We start from the raw sequence: 15,779 nt of genomic DNA on the forward strand, positions 1-15,779 counted from the left end.
CTCAGAGGTGTAATGTATGAATTAAGAAAGGATGAAGGCACAGGCCTTACAGCAAACGTTTCCAGGTAAAAAGGTTTTCCAGTGCGCCTGCGCAACTTAACTAGTACAAATCGTTTATATTGCCATTTTAACTGATATTTAAATAGATAATTACATAACATTAAAACGTGTAGATTTCAATCCGTATAAGGGCTTCACCTAATATGCAAATAAATTTTCAAATCTAGAGCACACGCAACATTTCAATACAGTTTTAATTATGTTACATATTCATTTTAAATATCCATGTTATTTCAAAATTGTTTAATGTTATTTAATGCCTCCTTTAGGCCGATTTCAATAAACGATCCCAATATCAATCTTGAATCCAATTCCTAGAATGAACCAATCAGAAACACTCACTTGTAAGCATGTCGAAAAAACTTTGTTCTGATTGGCCCATTCTTGAGATAGATCAAATATAGCGATCGGGATTCTTTATTGAAAATGACGTTTAGACTATTGCCGAATAATTCTTGCATTATGAGAAACTAATACTCGGATAAGCTGTTTACACACCATATTCGTGTCTATTCTTCTGTACCCGGCAAGTATCTTAAAATCAGGGATAAAATAATATTTTTTTACACGTTGGTCACCCGAGCAATCGCTCGAATTGGGTAATCGGCGTACACCGGAGGTGACAGGCGACTCGAAATCAACAATATAAATAGCAATACGATTCTGGGAACCGATTTGTTTTGTTACACTTGACAAAATGTATACGGTAAATACGATCAATGGTCACGATCGTATTGTTATGTCATTATTTAGAACGAATTGATTGCGCAAATTGACAAACTCAGCTTTAAAAGAAATTTTCATTGTATATTTAAATATGCAAATTAAGCAGCGGAACCTACCAAGAACGCACACTGTTTTAATTAATGGGAATTGTAATTGGTGATAATTATTGAGTTATAAAGCATATTCAACATCTGGTGTGAAATGACAGCGCAGCTATAATACAACGTGTGTCGACTATTAAAACAAATAAATATAATGCGCTTATGTAAAGAAGCAAATCTACTCATTTTTAACGCAGCTTCGTACCCATATTTATTATAATCTTCTCTCAATATAAATTATATGCATGATAGACCTCTTCCAACCGGAGCGCAGAAATTACCTGGGGGTCATATCAATAAATAAATACGTGTTATACCTCTGTGTTCGTCACCGAGTTAATGTAAGTGTTTCATAAAGATTTTTTTTACTCTTTATAAAGGGCTTTTGTCAATTTGTTCTAATTTTAATGTCGGGAAACTATTCTTGAATTGTAAGTTACAACGGATATTAAAATTTTAGCATGTTGGTGTTTAATACACGATACATCTTCAAGCTAATATTAAATGGCGACTCTTACCTGTAATGCCCCAGGAATAAAAATAAAAAATAGTTTAATGTCAATAATGCCAATTTAAATTATTATTGTTAATAAAAGTACACTAAATAAAACAAACATAAAATAGTCATAATTATAATTAGGAACCACTTAATATATACACAAATTGAACCTACAATCCATTCTATAAAATATAACTTATAAATATTTTCAATATCCCATATTTCTTTGTATCCATCGTCCCGTCTTATTGAAAAATGATTTTATACTCGATCCGGCACTTTCCGCTGAACTCACAACTTTGTTTCCGAAATCTTTAATCGAATCCACCAAACTTTGCCATGTTTGTCTTTTGGAACGTACTTCGGCAGAATCAACAGGAACCACGGCATCAAGGGTAATTACCTGAAAAATATTTACATGATATATATTTCTTAATAATTATAATATCAGCCCTGTATTATATACTATCCTACTGCTGGGCACGGGCATCGTCTACTACTGAGAGGGATTAGGCCTTAGTCCACCACGCTAGCCTGGTGCGGGTTGGTAGACTTCACACACCCTCAAAATTCCTATAGAGAACTTCTCAGATATGCAGGTTTCCTCACGATGTTTCCCTTCACCTTTAAAGAAGGTGACAATTCACAAAAATTCACACATCATTTTAGAAAAAACAGAGCCCTTGGGTTTTAAGCCTGCAGAGATTCGTCTCGGCAGTCCGTTCCACACCCAACTAGGCTATCGCAGCTTCAATACAATTTCTCAATGCTACCTTAATTACAAATACGGCTGTTATTGTGTTTTAACAATAATTTTAAACACTGTAGTATAAAGTTTAGTAAATTAAAATAGTAATGTAAATAACTTAATAAACGTAAATTAATGTATATGAAAAGATTAAATTTTATTTCCAATTAATGTATATTGGAAATAATTTTACACGCATAGTTCCGACCCACACAAAGTGTATTGGGTATTGGAAACTTCCCATTATACATTTTCTTTCTCTGTACAGGTACTGAATCTGCGATCACAAGTTAGGCTTAGTACCCACTACTCAGTAAGCATGCTGTACGAGTAAACAACCTCTATAGCAATAAAGTACTGTACAGAAGACGTGTTTAACGCGGTATTGGACACCACGAATACATTTTTAGAGCGAGAAACTGACTACTTGCGAATCAAACCCGAATCATCATTATTTAATTTAACTATTAGTGTATATGTTTAAATTAAAATTACCACAATCAATACAATAACGGCTTTCTGTATCATGTCTTACTTGAACCACAATTAAAATGGAAGAATATGATGACATCGCAATAAATATGTTTTACTTCCCATATAATGGTTTACAAGGCACGTACTTATGTGACATATCTGTCGAAAGAATCATCACAAGAACATGTACTCAGATCTCGCTGATTAAATCATAATGTAACATTCTTATCTTTAGAATTATTATTGTACTGATAAACTCTTTTAAATCTTCTGTATTAGATTTCTGTCTCTTGTATTGCGTGCACGGTACAATATTCTGAGGCCCCGGATTCAAATCCTGGATCGGGAGAAGTGATATTGAGTTTTCCTGCTCTATTGGTCCGAAGTTTGGAATTTGTACCCAACATGGGGTTATGCTCACCTCCTATCACGATTAAAAAAAATCGATTGTTGGTGTTATTTTCTATTATAAAGAAAACCCAAAATGAAACATACATATTTATTCATTTAATTTTTTCATCTTTAGTGAATCGCGCAAATAATATCAACTTGCTGATACTTATTATATTATGAAAAAGATAGAATAACAATCGATTATGAAAATTCTTGTTAAATAAGAATATAAATTATATAATTTTAATAAATGTATATTTTTTTAAATAGTACCCTAATATCGAGGCACTTCACATTAATTATACTTATATATCTCACTTAATGCACTCAATATTGTACGACAGGAAACCGAATACGTGTCATAAAAACAATAAAACGCTTTATTTTACATACTTGCATTGTTATACTCAGATAATCAAAAACGAGTCAATTAAATTGAAGTAACAACGTCAATAACAAACAGATAGGGGACTTATAAATACGAACCAAAAATATATTTGCATACACAACAGCAACCATGGCGCACAAGGTACGTATTTTCAATTTGTTTAATATTTTTTGTACGTTATTAAAAAAAAATCCAAAATTACTCTTATAAGAATTATCAACGATATAGGCTATAATGCCTGTAGCGTAGACCTCAAAAACAAAGTTAGATCCTCTATAAGGTTGGGAGAACCTTTCTTTTAATTCCCTAGGGCATAGGTAAGAAGACTTGGGATTCATTTCTATACTATATACCTGTCCTGATGCGGATTATGTAATTTCTGTGTGATTTTTAATTAAATAATTCGAAAAATTTATAACTTATATATAGGCTACACGAAATATTTATAACAATTTGTTTTTAAGCACCCTCTTCAGTAAAACGTATTTTTAGTTGCTATCTATTCGAAATGACATATAAAAAACATATTTCTGCACAATGTTATCTTTACTATGGTAGTTCAAATTATTATATAATGTGGATGTTGCTACATTTTCATAATGAGAACCTTAATAAAATTGTTGATGTGTGCATCACCTTCTAACGTACACATCATTTCAACATATAATCAACACAACTAGATAAACAAATTAATACAAAAAAATTTGGTAGTTTAAAATTTTCAAAATTACAAAATTTTAACGAAGGTATTCATAAATATTTCCATATTCGCGTTTATAATTCGTGCTTCATAAATGTTTGCAACGAAAGCTAAAGTAGTTCGCTCGGAAGAAAACAAAAGAGAAACAGAGAAGAAGGGTATTTAGACTGTGGAAACCGAAACGGCGGTACCTAAGACTTGTCTTATGTTCCATTTCTTGTCTAAGCATTAAAATCTTTGTTATCGATTTTAACCATAGTTCAGGTAAGTCAAATTCAGTGTAACTAAGGTGTTTATGGGTGAAACCTTGAACCACAGCAGGGGCGTAGCTACCGCTGTAACAGTCGTATCAGTCATACGGGACCATCGAGCATTAAGGCCTCTCTTAGCCCCTACCTCCATTAAACTAAGCGGGCGCTCAAAAGTTCGTACTGCCCTAAAGAGCCCCCAACAAATATAGACATAGGGCCAAGCTACGCTACTGGTTCACGGCTCAAGTACTCTGCCGTGCTAGGCCACTGAGGGGCCTACATATTATCAACAAATAAATCTTAAGAATATGCAAAATAGTTATATGGTGAACTATATTTATATTCCTTGACTAAGAAATCAACGAACTTACGTTGAAGACGCCACTTTGCTTTTGTTTTAAGATAACCTCTATTAGTACAAGCAAATAGTTCTTTATTTTACAAGATGACGACGTTCATATTTTCTTGGTCAGATTATAAAAGGCTTAATGCCGGTTGCGGACCAATAACATTTTTTCTTTCGCAGGGAAAAAACGCGTTTTCGCTACTACCACTTGTGTTCCACTGATCGGAACGTTTATGTTGGTTTCACCAGTATTACTGCCCAATGTCGACAGTCGGGGGTATAGCATCATCCGAGCGAGCGTTGGACCGAGTCCTTTACCCTATGTATATCCTACACCAGTATATTATACAACATTCGCGGTGTCCTTCTTCGGCACAGACGGAACGGCCTCAGAGCACCTTCTTGCACTGAGATCGCTACATGAAACTATGCGTTTGTGATACCGAATGACAACACCTCTCTAATTTAGGGGACTAAGATAAAGGGCCGCCTTATCCCCGTATGCTAAAGGACGCCTTTGGCGTTTATAACATCAGAAAACCGACTACCTGCACAGTCGTCCACCTTGGAGTCGCTATAGCCGAGCGAGCAGCTCCCCACGACTCTCCCTACGGATCTCAATACGCCCCAATTAGTCGCCTCCTACGACAATTGGGGGATGCCGTGCCGGAATTCTCATTCACAGGGCACACGCGGACCAAGAACCAAGCTAATCATTTAGCTTAGTTCACAATGACGAAATATTATTGGGCTTAGAGTTTTCAATAGGACAGTTATTGGGAGGTTTATCCTCCTAATAGCCCAAAAAAAAAAAAATTAAGTTGTTTAGATAAAATAGATTCATAGCTTGCTACTGTATATTATAATTGATTTATAATTTATTGCGGAATATTTTTTTATTTATAAAAATCAATAAAAAAATAACATTGAGAAATAGTTCCTAATTATGTCGTCAGTATTAACTTAGATTAATTTTTGTTCACAGATGATAATTATGATAGTCCTTTTGTACATCTTCGGAACCTTGCACTATGCATGTGCCGATGATGATGCGGAGTTATTGAGTTTGAATCGTCCGCTTGAAGGGATTATGTTGGATCAAAATGATGACCAGGAATTATTGAGTTTAAATCGTCCCATAAAGGGAATCCTGTTTGACGAAGCAGCTGCTACTCCTGAGACAGGGGAGGCAGCTAAGCCCACAGGAGATGGTCAACATGGCATTCAAAGTTATATTGATAAATTCGGAGGGTTTATAAAGAAAAATCCGGTATTTCAGAATTTTTTCCACCAATAGATAAAAATAAATACTACAGTTGAATTCGTTGTTTTTTTTAAGTTACTCTCTATAATATGATCAAAATTTTCTTTATAAAATAGTCTTTTAAAAGCTCTTTTGAATCATCGTAAATCTATCAACTCGAACTGTTTTATCGCTGTAAAAAAAGCGGCGCAAGAAACGTCCTCACCGACATAGTCTGTCAAAATATAAAGTTTGTAGTTTGTATAGACGATGCCGGTATAATAATATACTGTTTTTCTTTGTATTAACATTTTGACAATCGAGTTAATGGTATGAGTTCTCACTTAGACACAAACTACCGTGCAATGACGAAGAAATTATAAGTTACACTCTACAAAGACGTCATTTTACATTAGAAACTATAATATCCAACTGAAATTAAGAAATAAATACCTTCACTTAGAATGGGATAACAAGAATTTCGTATACATAAGTATATGATGCAAGAAAATTAGTGCTCTAAAAATGCTGGAAAGAAGTTCTAAAGTAAATTTGGTTTATTATAAGAAACCAATTAAAAGTAGATTTCGAATTTTATACCTTGCAATATTGTATTTACTGATTGCATAATTCGTAACAGTAGGTACCTGCAATGAAAACTATGGAAAACCCACTACATGTTACAAATTAAAAGATACAGGAGTAGAGATAACACAGTACTTACCAACACGTAATTTCTCAGCCGATAAGAATAATTACAGTCGGTAAAAATGCTTATTTAAATCCTGGTTTGAAGCCTAAAGTTTCATTTGTGACACGACATTTTGTGAACATGTTTGCAAAGATATTTTTAATATTTATTTTGAAGAATATCGTTAGCGCTAACTCCAGTAGCGATAAAGAAGAAATTAATGATGAATGGCTACCACTTTTTGGATCATACGAAGAGCGACTTAAGCCAATCAAAATTAAAGAACCCAAGAATGAAGACAAGTTTTATTTTCAAGGTAGTTTCGGGAAGCCCTACTTTGCAATGCCGTATGTACCAGGACTTTACACTTATCCATATTATATGTATGGAGAACAATCATTCTATCAATACCCTACGTTTCAAGACTATTTAATTAAAAAAGAAAAATACAAGCAGTATGTTCCAACTTACAAAAATTAATTTCTTATGTATATTATAATATATTATATCATGTATATTATATGGAGAATATTTAATAAATTAATGTAAAATAGAATGATGTTTTAGTTGGTCATTTAACGTCCATTACCTCTGCCTGTTCTGATGTATTAGAAGTGAAGGTAAGTCAATTATTAAAAAATGATACATACAACGTTTTAAAATAGGATCAAGAATGATAATATTAATACCATATCGGAAAGAATGTTCTAACTACTGACTGGTGGATTCATTCTCATAGCCGATTTAAAAATTTAGACATTAAAAAAATTCAAATGATGCTTTTATATTGTGAAAGGGTTTTCTGTGATTTATCCTGAATATATTATTTATATATTTTATTTATAGCAGACGTTTTCGCTCCTGCTCCTGTTTCCTGAATTACTCCTTACAAAATAGTAACACATGAAAATATATGACCCCTATCACACTTTGCTCGTAGTATTACATTAGGAACTAAGAGATCAGATACAGAAACTAATAATTGGTACATACAGCTACAAAATACACAATACAAGAAAACAACTTTACACTCCTTTTAAGCACATTGCACGTGTTGAGGAATGTGAGATTTGGCGTAGTTAAAGATCATATCAAGAAAAATAAAATATTATGTGTTACAAAAATGACCACTAGCAAAGATATTTGTTATATTTCTAAAAAATTAGAAACGAAATATGTAAAACCAAGTTAAGTTACTAAATAATTATCATGGAAATATAAAACTTGTTCCAGGTTTGGTTTGTGTTAATTATCGTCACCGCGCTTATATCTACAACATTATCACAAGCCCAAGACAGATTTGGGAGACCAGGTGACTTCGGTGGCTCAGGAGGCTTTGGTAGTGGATTTCGACGCCCAGACGGCTTTGGAGGTCTAGGCGGCTTTGGCAGTCAGGGTGGCTTTGGAGGCCTGGTTGGCTTTGGAGGCCTGGGTGGCTTAGGTGGCGTAGAAGGGTTTGGCCGCGGATAGCGGAAAATAAATGAAACTAAAACCTGATGTTATTATACTTTATAAGATTTTAACTGTTAAAAACCAGAAATAAACGTAATCTCATTAATAGTTTTCATATATTATTAAGTTGTTATTATCTTTTCAAACTGTAGTAGGATTAATTTAAATCTATCTATACTAATATTGTAATATGGAATATTTTGTAGAGAGATCTCTGGAACTATTGAACCGATTTTGAAAATTATTTTACTAATAGGAAACTACATTACTCCCGAGTGCTACAGTCTACTTTTGGGATTTATCCCGAGAAAAAATTTATCCCAGTAAAAATGTTCTCGCGGGCCGAGGCGCAGTCAAAAGCTACATTTGACATATAGCTATTTATATTAACGTAAACTACTATGTTCTTAATTACTTTATTTATTTTATTTTTGTACACACAAAACAGGTTACAATCATAATATAAACTTAATGCTACAAATGAGGTTTTATAACATAATGATAACCCAAAAGGACATTGTTCTGTGCCCATACATAATTCGCCCTGGAACCAACAGCAATGGAAAAATGTTTGTAATATTTAGAATCATTAATAAATTCTCATGACATATTATTTATAAAACGGACAAGCTGGGATATCGCATCAATCCAAAAAACGATGAGATTTGGAGGTTATAATTGATAATAAACATTGAAAGCTTTTCAATGTTCAAGATAGTATTTATAGTCCTATCATTTACGCTTTAAATATGCTTTTATTGATATAAGTACCTATCTAATATATATAAGCCCTAAAGATTCATCACTATGTAGGTATCTTGATTATTTTTACTTAAATCAGGCTATTTTAAGACTTGATTCATATAATTTTTTATAAGTAAAAAGGTACCTAATTATGTAGTTATAGTATTTACATCCTCTAAGAGTACCCTTCATATTTTATGTACTTTCTATATATACGTACGTCGTACGTATTCCCTGAAGAGACAGACAGAGGCGCACTGTTGCGCATTCACGCTTTATCAGAAGCATGGCATATTTTACACACTTTTGGTAGACTCTTAGGGCATGTAGGATTAAATTAAACAAATAAAAAAATATTTTTAGTTCATATTATTTATTTCCTCATCACCTACATTGTTTTATAAAATATTATCTGAGTATTGTGCAGGAGGGTTGTTGTTATGGTATTATTTATCAATTCAGTTTTGCCAATCACAATCACCGTGTCCGGAGTTCCAACATTCTATTACAGAGCACGCAGCTACTACTAACATTGTTACAGCTGAAGTATGTATAGGCTCTTGGGCCGTGGTCCAACATGCTGTACATACAAGATCAAGGGCTACAACCTGAAAAAAAAAAAACAAAAGCATTATTGTCAAATTATAATGGCAATATATTAATATTGTCTCACACGGAAAGCAGATTTATGTATTCAAATCTTGCAGCTGAATTTAATTTTAGAAACCTTCAAGCATATGACACACATTTTTAATCAACAATATACTTGCTAGTTTGCTCTTAAATTGCCACAGCCACATGCTAAAGTGTGTAGTAGGTAGTATACAGACTCTGTTCGCTGTTTCCACGCAGTTACCAAGAACAGGAACTGAGGAGCGAACTAGAAGTTTGGCGGCAGTTACACTTGTACGATTAAAGAAAAATGTGCTTACCAAACAAGGCGCTGTCCATTGTTGTATACAATGGCGAATCTGCTCGTTCTCCAACACCATGGATTCGCCAGCAGAGCCACAATTAATGCAAAAGCAATTTCCATTTCGTATCCGTTATCAATGCCAGGTAAATTGTTACATCAGTTCACAAAGTCCAGAAATCACAGCCAGTGTATGTCAATATCGTAATCAATCGCACAGAGTCTTTATAATAGCCGAATCGTCAATAATATAGTAATAGTCAGAGAATTATAATATATTATATTATATGGAAATAGAGAGTCTAGTTTATTTGTCTCTGATGAGTGAAGTGTAAGTGACATTAAATTGAATTGAAAAATGAAGTAAGAATTAGGGATACTACTCGACTAGATTCTGGATCGATTATATCGATCATTTATACAAAAATCGATTTTATTCAACATAGGGTTATTTTTATTCAGAAAAATATTTAGCGGGACCCTTATCCCGGAAAATCTTTCACACGGGCGGATCCGATAGTAATTTAATACTTTTTATATGTATAATTCATAAATATTTTGTACGACAGAAGAATAAATGTTCGCATAATATATTATGCTCTGCTATCTGTACGAAGCCAGGGCAGATCGCTAATATAGAATCTAAATAAACAAAGTAAATCAATATGAATTAAAAACTAAAAAAAAAAAACGTTTTTCATAGACGACTTGAACTATAATCAATTTAGTCCTAAATAAGTAGTTAGACTTATTTATTTGAGACGCATCCACTGCTCGATTAAATATTATTATAATAATTAAAGAACATATCGCCTCACAAATGGAATATATTAAAAATGTTTCAATAATTAATTATCGGTAATTAGATTTATCGTTTTGTCGAACCGGTACATCTCTATACACAATTCGTTGTAAACATGTCGGCGACTTTGGCTTTAAGTCGTTACAATATTTTTATATATTCATTTTGGATGTAGCAGCTTGTCCGTTTTATACACATATTTGCAAATAGTATAAAAAAATACATAAATAATTATGGTGCTAGTCACACCTTTGTTGGTTCTAGGGCCGTTTTCGACAATGTCCTTTGTGTTTCACAATAACTTTATACAAGTGCGAGTGATATAACTGTTAATATATATGACGCATTACTGCGTAACTACTCAGTTTTAAATTTAAATGATATTTCCGGAAGAATTGACGAGTAGATCTCTCCGCAAAATGTACGCATTAGTTACTAATTAAATATAATCCGGTTAGAATTATAATATATATGACGGTGCCGTAGCTGTACTTTATGCGCGGTATGGCAGCACTCTGAGGTCCTGGGTTTGAATCCTGGGTCAGGCAAAGTGATATTTGGGTTTTTCTGCTCAGTATCAGTCCGGAGTCTGAAATTTGTGCCCGATAAGGTGAAGGGCTCGTCCCCTACCACATCATGGGACGGAACACAATTGGCGAAAAGTGGATGCCATGGTTGCGCCTCTGCGTGCTACTTCGGGGATGATTTAGTTGGAACAGTTACCTATTGCCGAATAGCAAAACAACAATCATCGGCCACCTTCAAAAAATCAACCAGTAGAATTGAGTATGTAGCAACAAAGCATTTGTTTGCAATGACTAAACGCGCGGTAATCCCCAAGCTCAAGGATACGTAATTTAATTATCAAACAACGAAGTCTTACTTTCGTCAACTGTGATTTACATAATATCTAATATTTTATATAAATATTTTCGTACACAACGTTTTTCTCCATGTGAGATCCATTCCTAGAAACATTTTTATAATAGTCAAATATACGTTCAGTTATTTAGACATGGAAACAATGATACTCAAACTTTTGAAAAAAATATTCTTATAAATAAAGATATACCTTTGTTCGAAGAAATCTTTCAATTTGAATTAAAGTATCGTCAGTTATTATCATGATATTGAAATATATATTTGATTGTTTTTAAATACAATACAAAATTATAAATTTGGGTATCAGATATACCCAATATTTACCTAAAAGAAAACTTGAGAAACATCATTATTTGATCTACAAATTAGAAGATAATAATGAACAAACCAAACATGTAAAATATAGTATATAAGCGAATGAAAACTTCCATAACAGTATAAATGTAGATAAAAAATACCCATCAATCGTGCGCAAAATAGTTTTCATTATTAAAGATGACTAGGATTAAGGTAAATAATAATTCATAATGATATTTTTACGCGACTTCTAAAAGGATATTAAAAACTTAACGCTTAATAAAACCTTATTGTACCGTCAATAATATTATAAAAAATAGTACCTATCTAGTGAGAAACGATGTATGTGTTTAAGAGTTTTAATAATTCTACCGCATTTAACCTATGGAAACAACAACGACGTAAATATTCAACAGTACCCTTTGAATATTATTATTGGACCGTAAAAAAATTAACTTTATTGACATTCTATTGTAATCTAAATAAATTACACTTTCAAAATAGACAATACGTGAAGAAAAACGTTACACCCCTTTTTAAGCATATTGCACGTGCGGAGAAATATGAGATTGTCATAGTTAAAGATCATCATATGTAGAAAAATAAAACATAAGTTATATCATATGCATTACAAATACGACTAATAGTAAAAATAATTGTTATAGTTCTAAAAAATTACATTCCCAAAACGTGTAAAACTAACTAAACTAGATAATTTTGATGGAAAAATAAAACTTCTTCCAGGTTTGGTTTGCGTTAGGTATCGTCACCGCTCTTATATCTACAACATTATCACAAGGCCGAGGCGGGTTTGGGCGACCAGGTGGCTTCGGAGGCCCGGGTGGATTTGGCGGTGGACCAGGACGCCCAGGTGGCTTTGGAAGCCCACGCGGCTTTGGAGGTCCAGGCGGCTTTGGAGGCCCGGGCGGCTTTGGCGGTCACGGTGGCTTTGGTAGACCGGGTGGCTTTGGCGGTGGACCCGGAGGGTTTGGCGGTGGACCAGGTGGCTTTGTCGGTAGACCGGGTGGCTTTGGCGGTGGACCGAGTGGCTTTGGCAGTGGACCTGGTGGTTTTGGCGGCGGACCTGGTGGCTTTGGCGGTGGACCAGGTGGCTTCGGTGGCGGCCCAGGCGGCTTTGGTGGATTTGGACGCAGATAGTCAAAAGTTAAAGTGCAATTATATAGTGACGTTATTATACCTCCTAAGATTCTAATTGTTAAAAAGCAAAAATAAATATTTTATCATTATTTTATATTTTCTAACTGTAGTAAGATTAACTACAATCTAGACTAATATTGTGTGTACCTGTTATTGGTGTATATCAGCCACAATACCTTGTAGCTTTGTTTGTGTATAATTGTATGTATCAATATGTATGCTGCTGGTATACCATTAAATAAAAAAATAAAATATTATAATAAGAAAATCTTTGTAGGAGCTAATCTATAGAACTACTCTACGGATTTCGAAAATTCTGTCACTAATAGGATAGTGAGCTACATTACTCCTGATTGCTATAGGCTTTTTATTCTGGAAAATATTTATCCTGGAATTATTTTTCAAGCGGGTAAAGCCGCAAGCATAAACTATATTTGACACATAGCTATGTGTGCATATTTACGTAAACTACTATGTTCTTAATTTTTAAATATTTCATAACATATAATTACTGCGTAACTAGTCAGAAGAATTGACAAGTAGATCTCTCCGCAAAATGTACACATTAGTTGGTAATTAAATATAATCCGGTCATAATTATAATAAATTACTTTCCTAAACTCTTTCATTATGTGTAGTCCAGTCAAATTAACATTTAAGTTAGGAAAAATTCGCATAGAGCTGAAAATTAGTATAGACGTTAAATATGTCATTACCAATAAAATGTCAAAAGTCCCCATCGATCCTATGTGTGCAAAAAATTTTATTCAAGGTCAAAGGTCAAAAATCCATTTGAACCTATTGCAATATGTGAAAATACGGTCTACTTTTAGGCAATATGATATAAAACTCTATATTACAGAACGAGGTTTAACTAAAAACTTTGGTTTAAACCTATACAAAGTACGGTTTATATAAAAATGGTATTACAAAAAGTGGTTTAACGATAAACCATGGACTATTTGATGGTCTAATGCTAAACCTCGGCGCCCCTGGTTTGATGATGGTCTAAATCGTAAATGTCAAATCAAATTTCAAATCATTTGTCAGATTGTGTCAGATTATCTCTTAAATTAGCGTCTGTTTCGTTGTCTTGTGTTATTTTTTACACGAAAATGGATATTAACATGGTAGATTCAGTCGATATTGAGGACATTGAAGCCGTTGAGCTACTGGAAACGCCACGCCGACCAAATAGAAATCGTGTTCGAGTCAATCCCTTCATTGATTTATCTGATGAAGATTTCAGGCAAAAGTATAGATTTACTAAATCTTTTGCAATGAAAATAGTAGATTTATTAAAGGACCCATTAACTCGAGACACCCGTGGATGCCCGGTGTCTCCCGAAATCCAAGTGGTTTGCGCATTGCGAAGCTGGGCTCGACATGAGGTAAGTCATGAACAAAGCTTATATTTGCATTTAACAACACACTCATAATCATTTATAAAAATTATACCCAAGTTCCAAATCAATATTTTGTAATTTTTTTAATATAGATCCAAGATGATACAGCCGATTTGCATGGAGTCTCACAGCCCTTTATAAGTAAAATATGCAAAAAATTAGCAGGAGCCATAGCCGGAATATCGCATAGATTTATAAAAATGCCTGCTACATTGGCAGAACAAGAGGAAGCAATGCGAAAATTCCATAGAATTGCAAATTTTCCTTCAGTAATTGGTGCAATTGACTGTACTCACATAAGGGTAAAAAAATTATGTGAAGATGGTGGTCAAATATATATCAATCGCAAAGGATTTCCATCTATTAATGTCCAGGTATTCTGATTTTATATTCATATTTTTCTTCTAAAATAAACAATAACTTGTATGCAGACCAATCCCTAAAGTACATTTGACTTTACAACCTTATACTAGGGATAGAATGTCTTTGTTTAGTGTGACTATTATACAATAAATAATAAAAATTCTAGGTCAGATAGTTATTATTTACGGTTTGCAGGGATACAGTGGAAAACTATAATTTAAATGTGACTATGCTCTATAATATGAAATGATAATATGTATAGTCAATTCATATGTACGTGTTAGATACTAAAATAATCAACTATTGTTCCAGGTAGTCTGCGATGCAAATTTAAAAATAATAGATATTGTTGCTAGGTGGCATGGCAGTGTCCATGACTCTCGAATTTTTAGAGAAAGTCGACTAAAGCAGAGATTTGAGGCTGGTGCCTTTTCAGGCATTTTGCTTGGAGACAGTGGGTATGCATGTACACCGTATTTGTTTACTCTCTTACTGAATACCTCAACACCACAAGAAGAACGGTACAATAGTGCTCAAATTAACACCAGAAATGCAGTGGAGAGATGTTTTGGGTTGTGGAAGCAGAGGTTCCGTTGTTTATTAAGAGGCCTTTACTGTGACATTGAAACTGCAAGAAAAACTATTGTAGCATGTGCTGTATTGCACAATATCGCAATTGATATGAAGGAAGATGTGTTTTCTAGTGGTCTCGAAGACGAAGTTAACAGGCAATCTCACGCAGTTGTTTTGGCCGCAGAAAACAATGTTCGCGGAAATATTAGAAGAAGGCAATTTATTGAAAGACACTTTTAATTAAAATAATATATTTTTGTAATAAGCTTGAAATTATATTTTTTATACCTGAAAAAGAAAATGATATTAGACATAACTAATATGTGTATTACTGTGACACTAATATAATCATAGCATTGAAAACTTATATAATAGTGGTATATTATTATTCATATTTTTTTTCTTTGCAGTGTTTATGACACTTGCATTTTAAGTTTTACTAAGAATAAAAATCTCCTTAAGTACACATTACCTGTTAGCAAAGATTCCTATTGTTTATATTTTATTGCAGAAGTAAATACACAATTCAAATTTAAAATTTATAATATTATGTTTGTCAAAGAAATGTT

At 33.4% G+C, this 15,779-nt stretch overlaps 1 protein-coding gene and 2 long non-coding RNA genes across 4 annotated transcripts; 2 read left to right on the forward strand and 1 right to left on the reverse strand.

Moving 5' to 3' along the window:
- Positions 1 to 759: 759 nt before the first annotated feature.
- LOC115446274 lies at positions 760 to 6,910 on the forward strand. Its single transcript, XR_003938893.2, has 2 exons — positions 760 to 1,228; positions 5,672 to 6,910. It is a non-coding gene; the product is annotated as an uncharacterized LOC115446274 (long non-coding RNA).
- On the reverse strand, positions 1,506 to 2,773 carry LOC115446275. The gene is made up of 2 exons (XR_003938894.2): positions 2,630 to 2,773; positions 1,506 to 1,789 (listed from the first exon to the last, which is right to left on the reverse strand). It is a non-coding gene; the product is annotated as an uncharacterized LOC115446275 (long non-coding RNA).
- Positions 6,911 to 11,830: 4,920 nt separating the features above from the next.
- LOC115446277 (WW domain-containing protein C660.06) lies at positions 11,831 to 15,487 on the forward strand. Of its 2 annotated transcripts, XM_037439341.1 has the most exons (4): positions 11,831 to 11,923; positions 12,455 to 14,259; positions 14,367 to 14,648; positions 14,950 to 15,487. In XM_037439341.1, the coding sequence occupies exons 2-4, from the start codon at positions 13,888 to 13,890 to the stop codon at positions 15,448 to 15,450; spliced, it is 1,155 nt and encodes a 384-aa protein (XP_037295238.1). In that variant the 5' UTR covers positions 11,831 to 11,923; positions 12,455 to 13,887; the 3' UTR covers positions 15,451 to 15,487. The 2 variants fall into 2 exon arrangements, with proteins under 2 accessions (XP_037295238.1, XP_030028736.1); XM_030172876.2 differs by lacking the exons at positions 14,367 to 14,648; positions 14,950 to 15,487 and having other exon boundaries at positions 12,455 to 13,136.
- The last annotated feature ends 292 nt before the right edge of the window (positions 15,488 to 15,779 follow it).

The sequence above is a fragment of the Manduca sexta genome, chromosome 16, assembly GCF_014839805.1.
Source record: "Manduca sexta isolate Smith_Timp_Sample1 chromosome 16, JHU_Msex_v1.0, whole genome shotgun sequence".
NCBI lineage: Eukaryota > Metazoa > Arthropoda > Insecta > Lepidoptera > Sphingidae > Manduca > Manduca sexta.

Coding starts and splice junctions, on each gene's coding strand:
- LOC115446277 (XM_037439341.1), top strand. CDS start 13,888: ATGTCAAATCAAATTTCAAATCATTTGTCAGATTGTGTCAGATTATCT. Junction 14,260..14,366: donor GAAGCTGGGCTCGACATGAG/GTAAGTCATGAA, acceptor TTTTTAATATAG/ATCCAAGATGATACAGCCGA. Junction 14,649..14,949: donor TTCCATCTATTAATGTCCAG/GTATTCTGATTT, acceptor CTATTGTTCCAG/GTAGTCTGCGATGCAAATTT.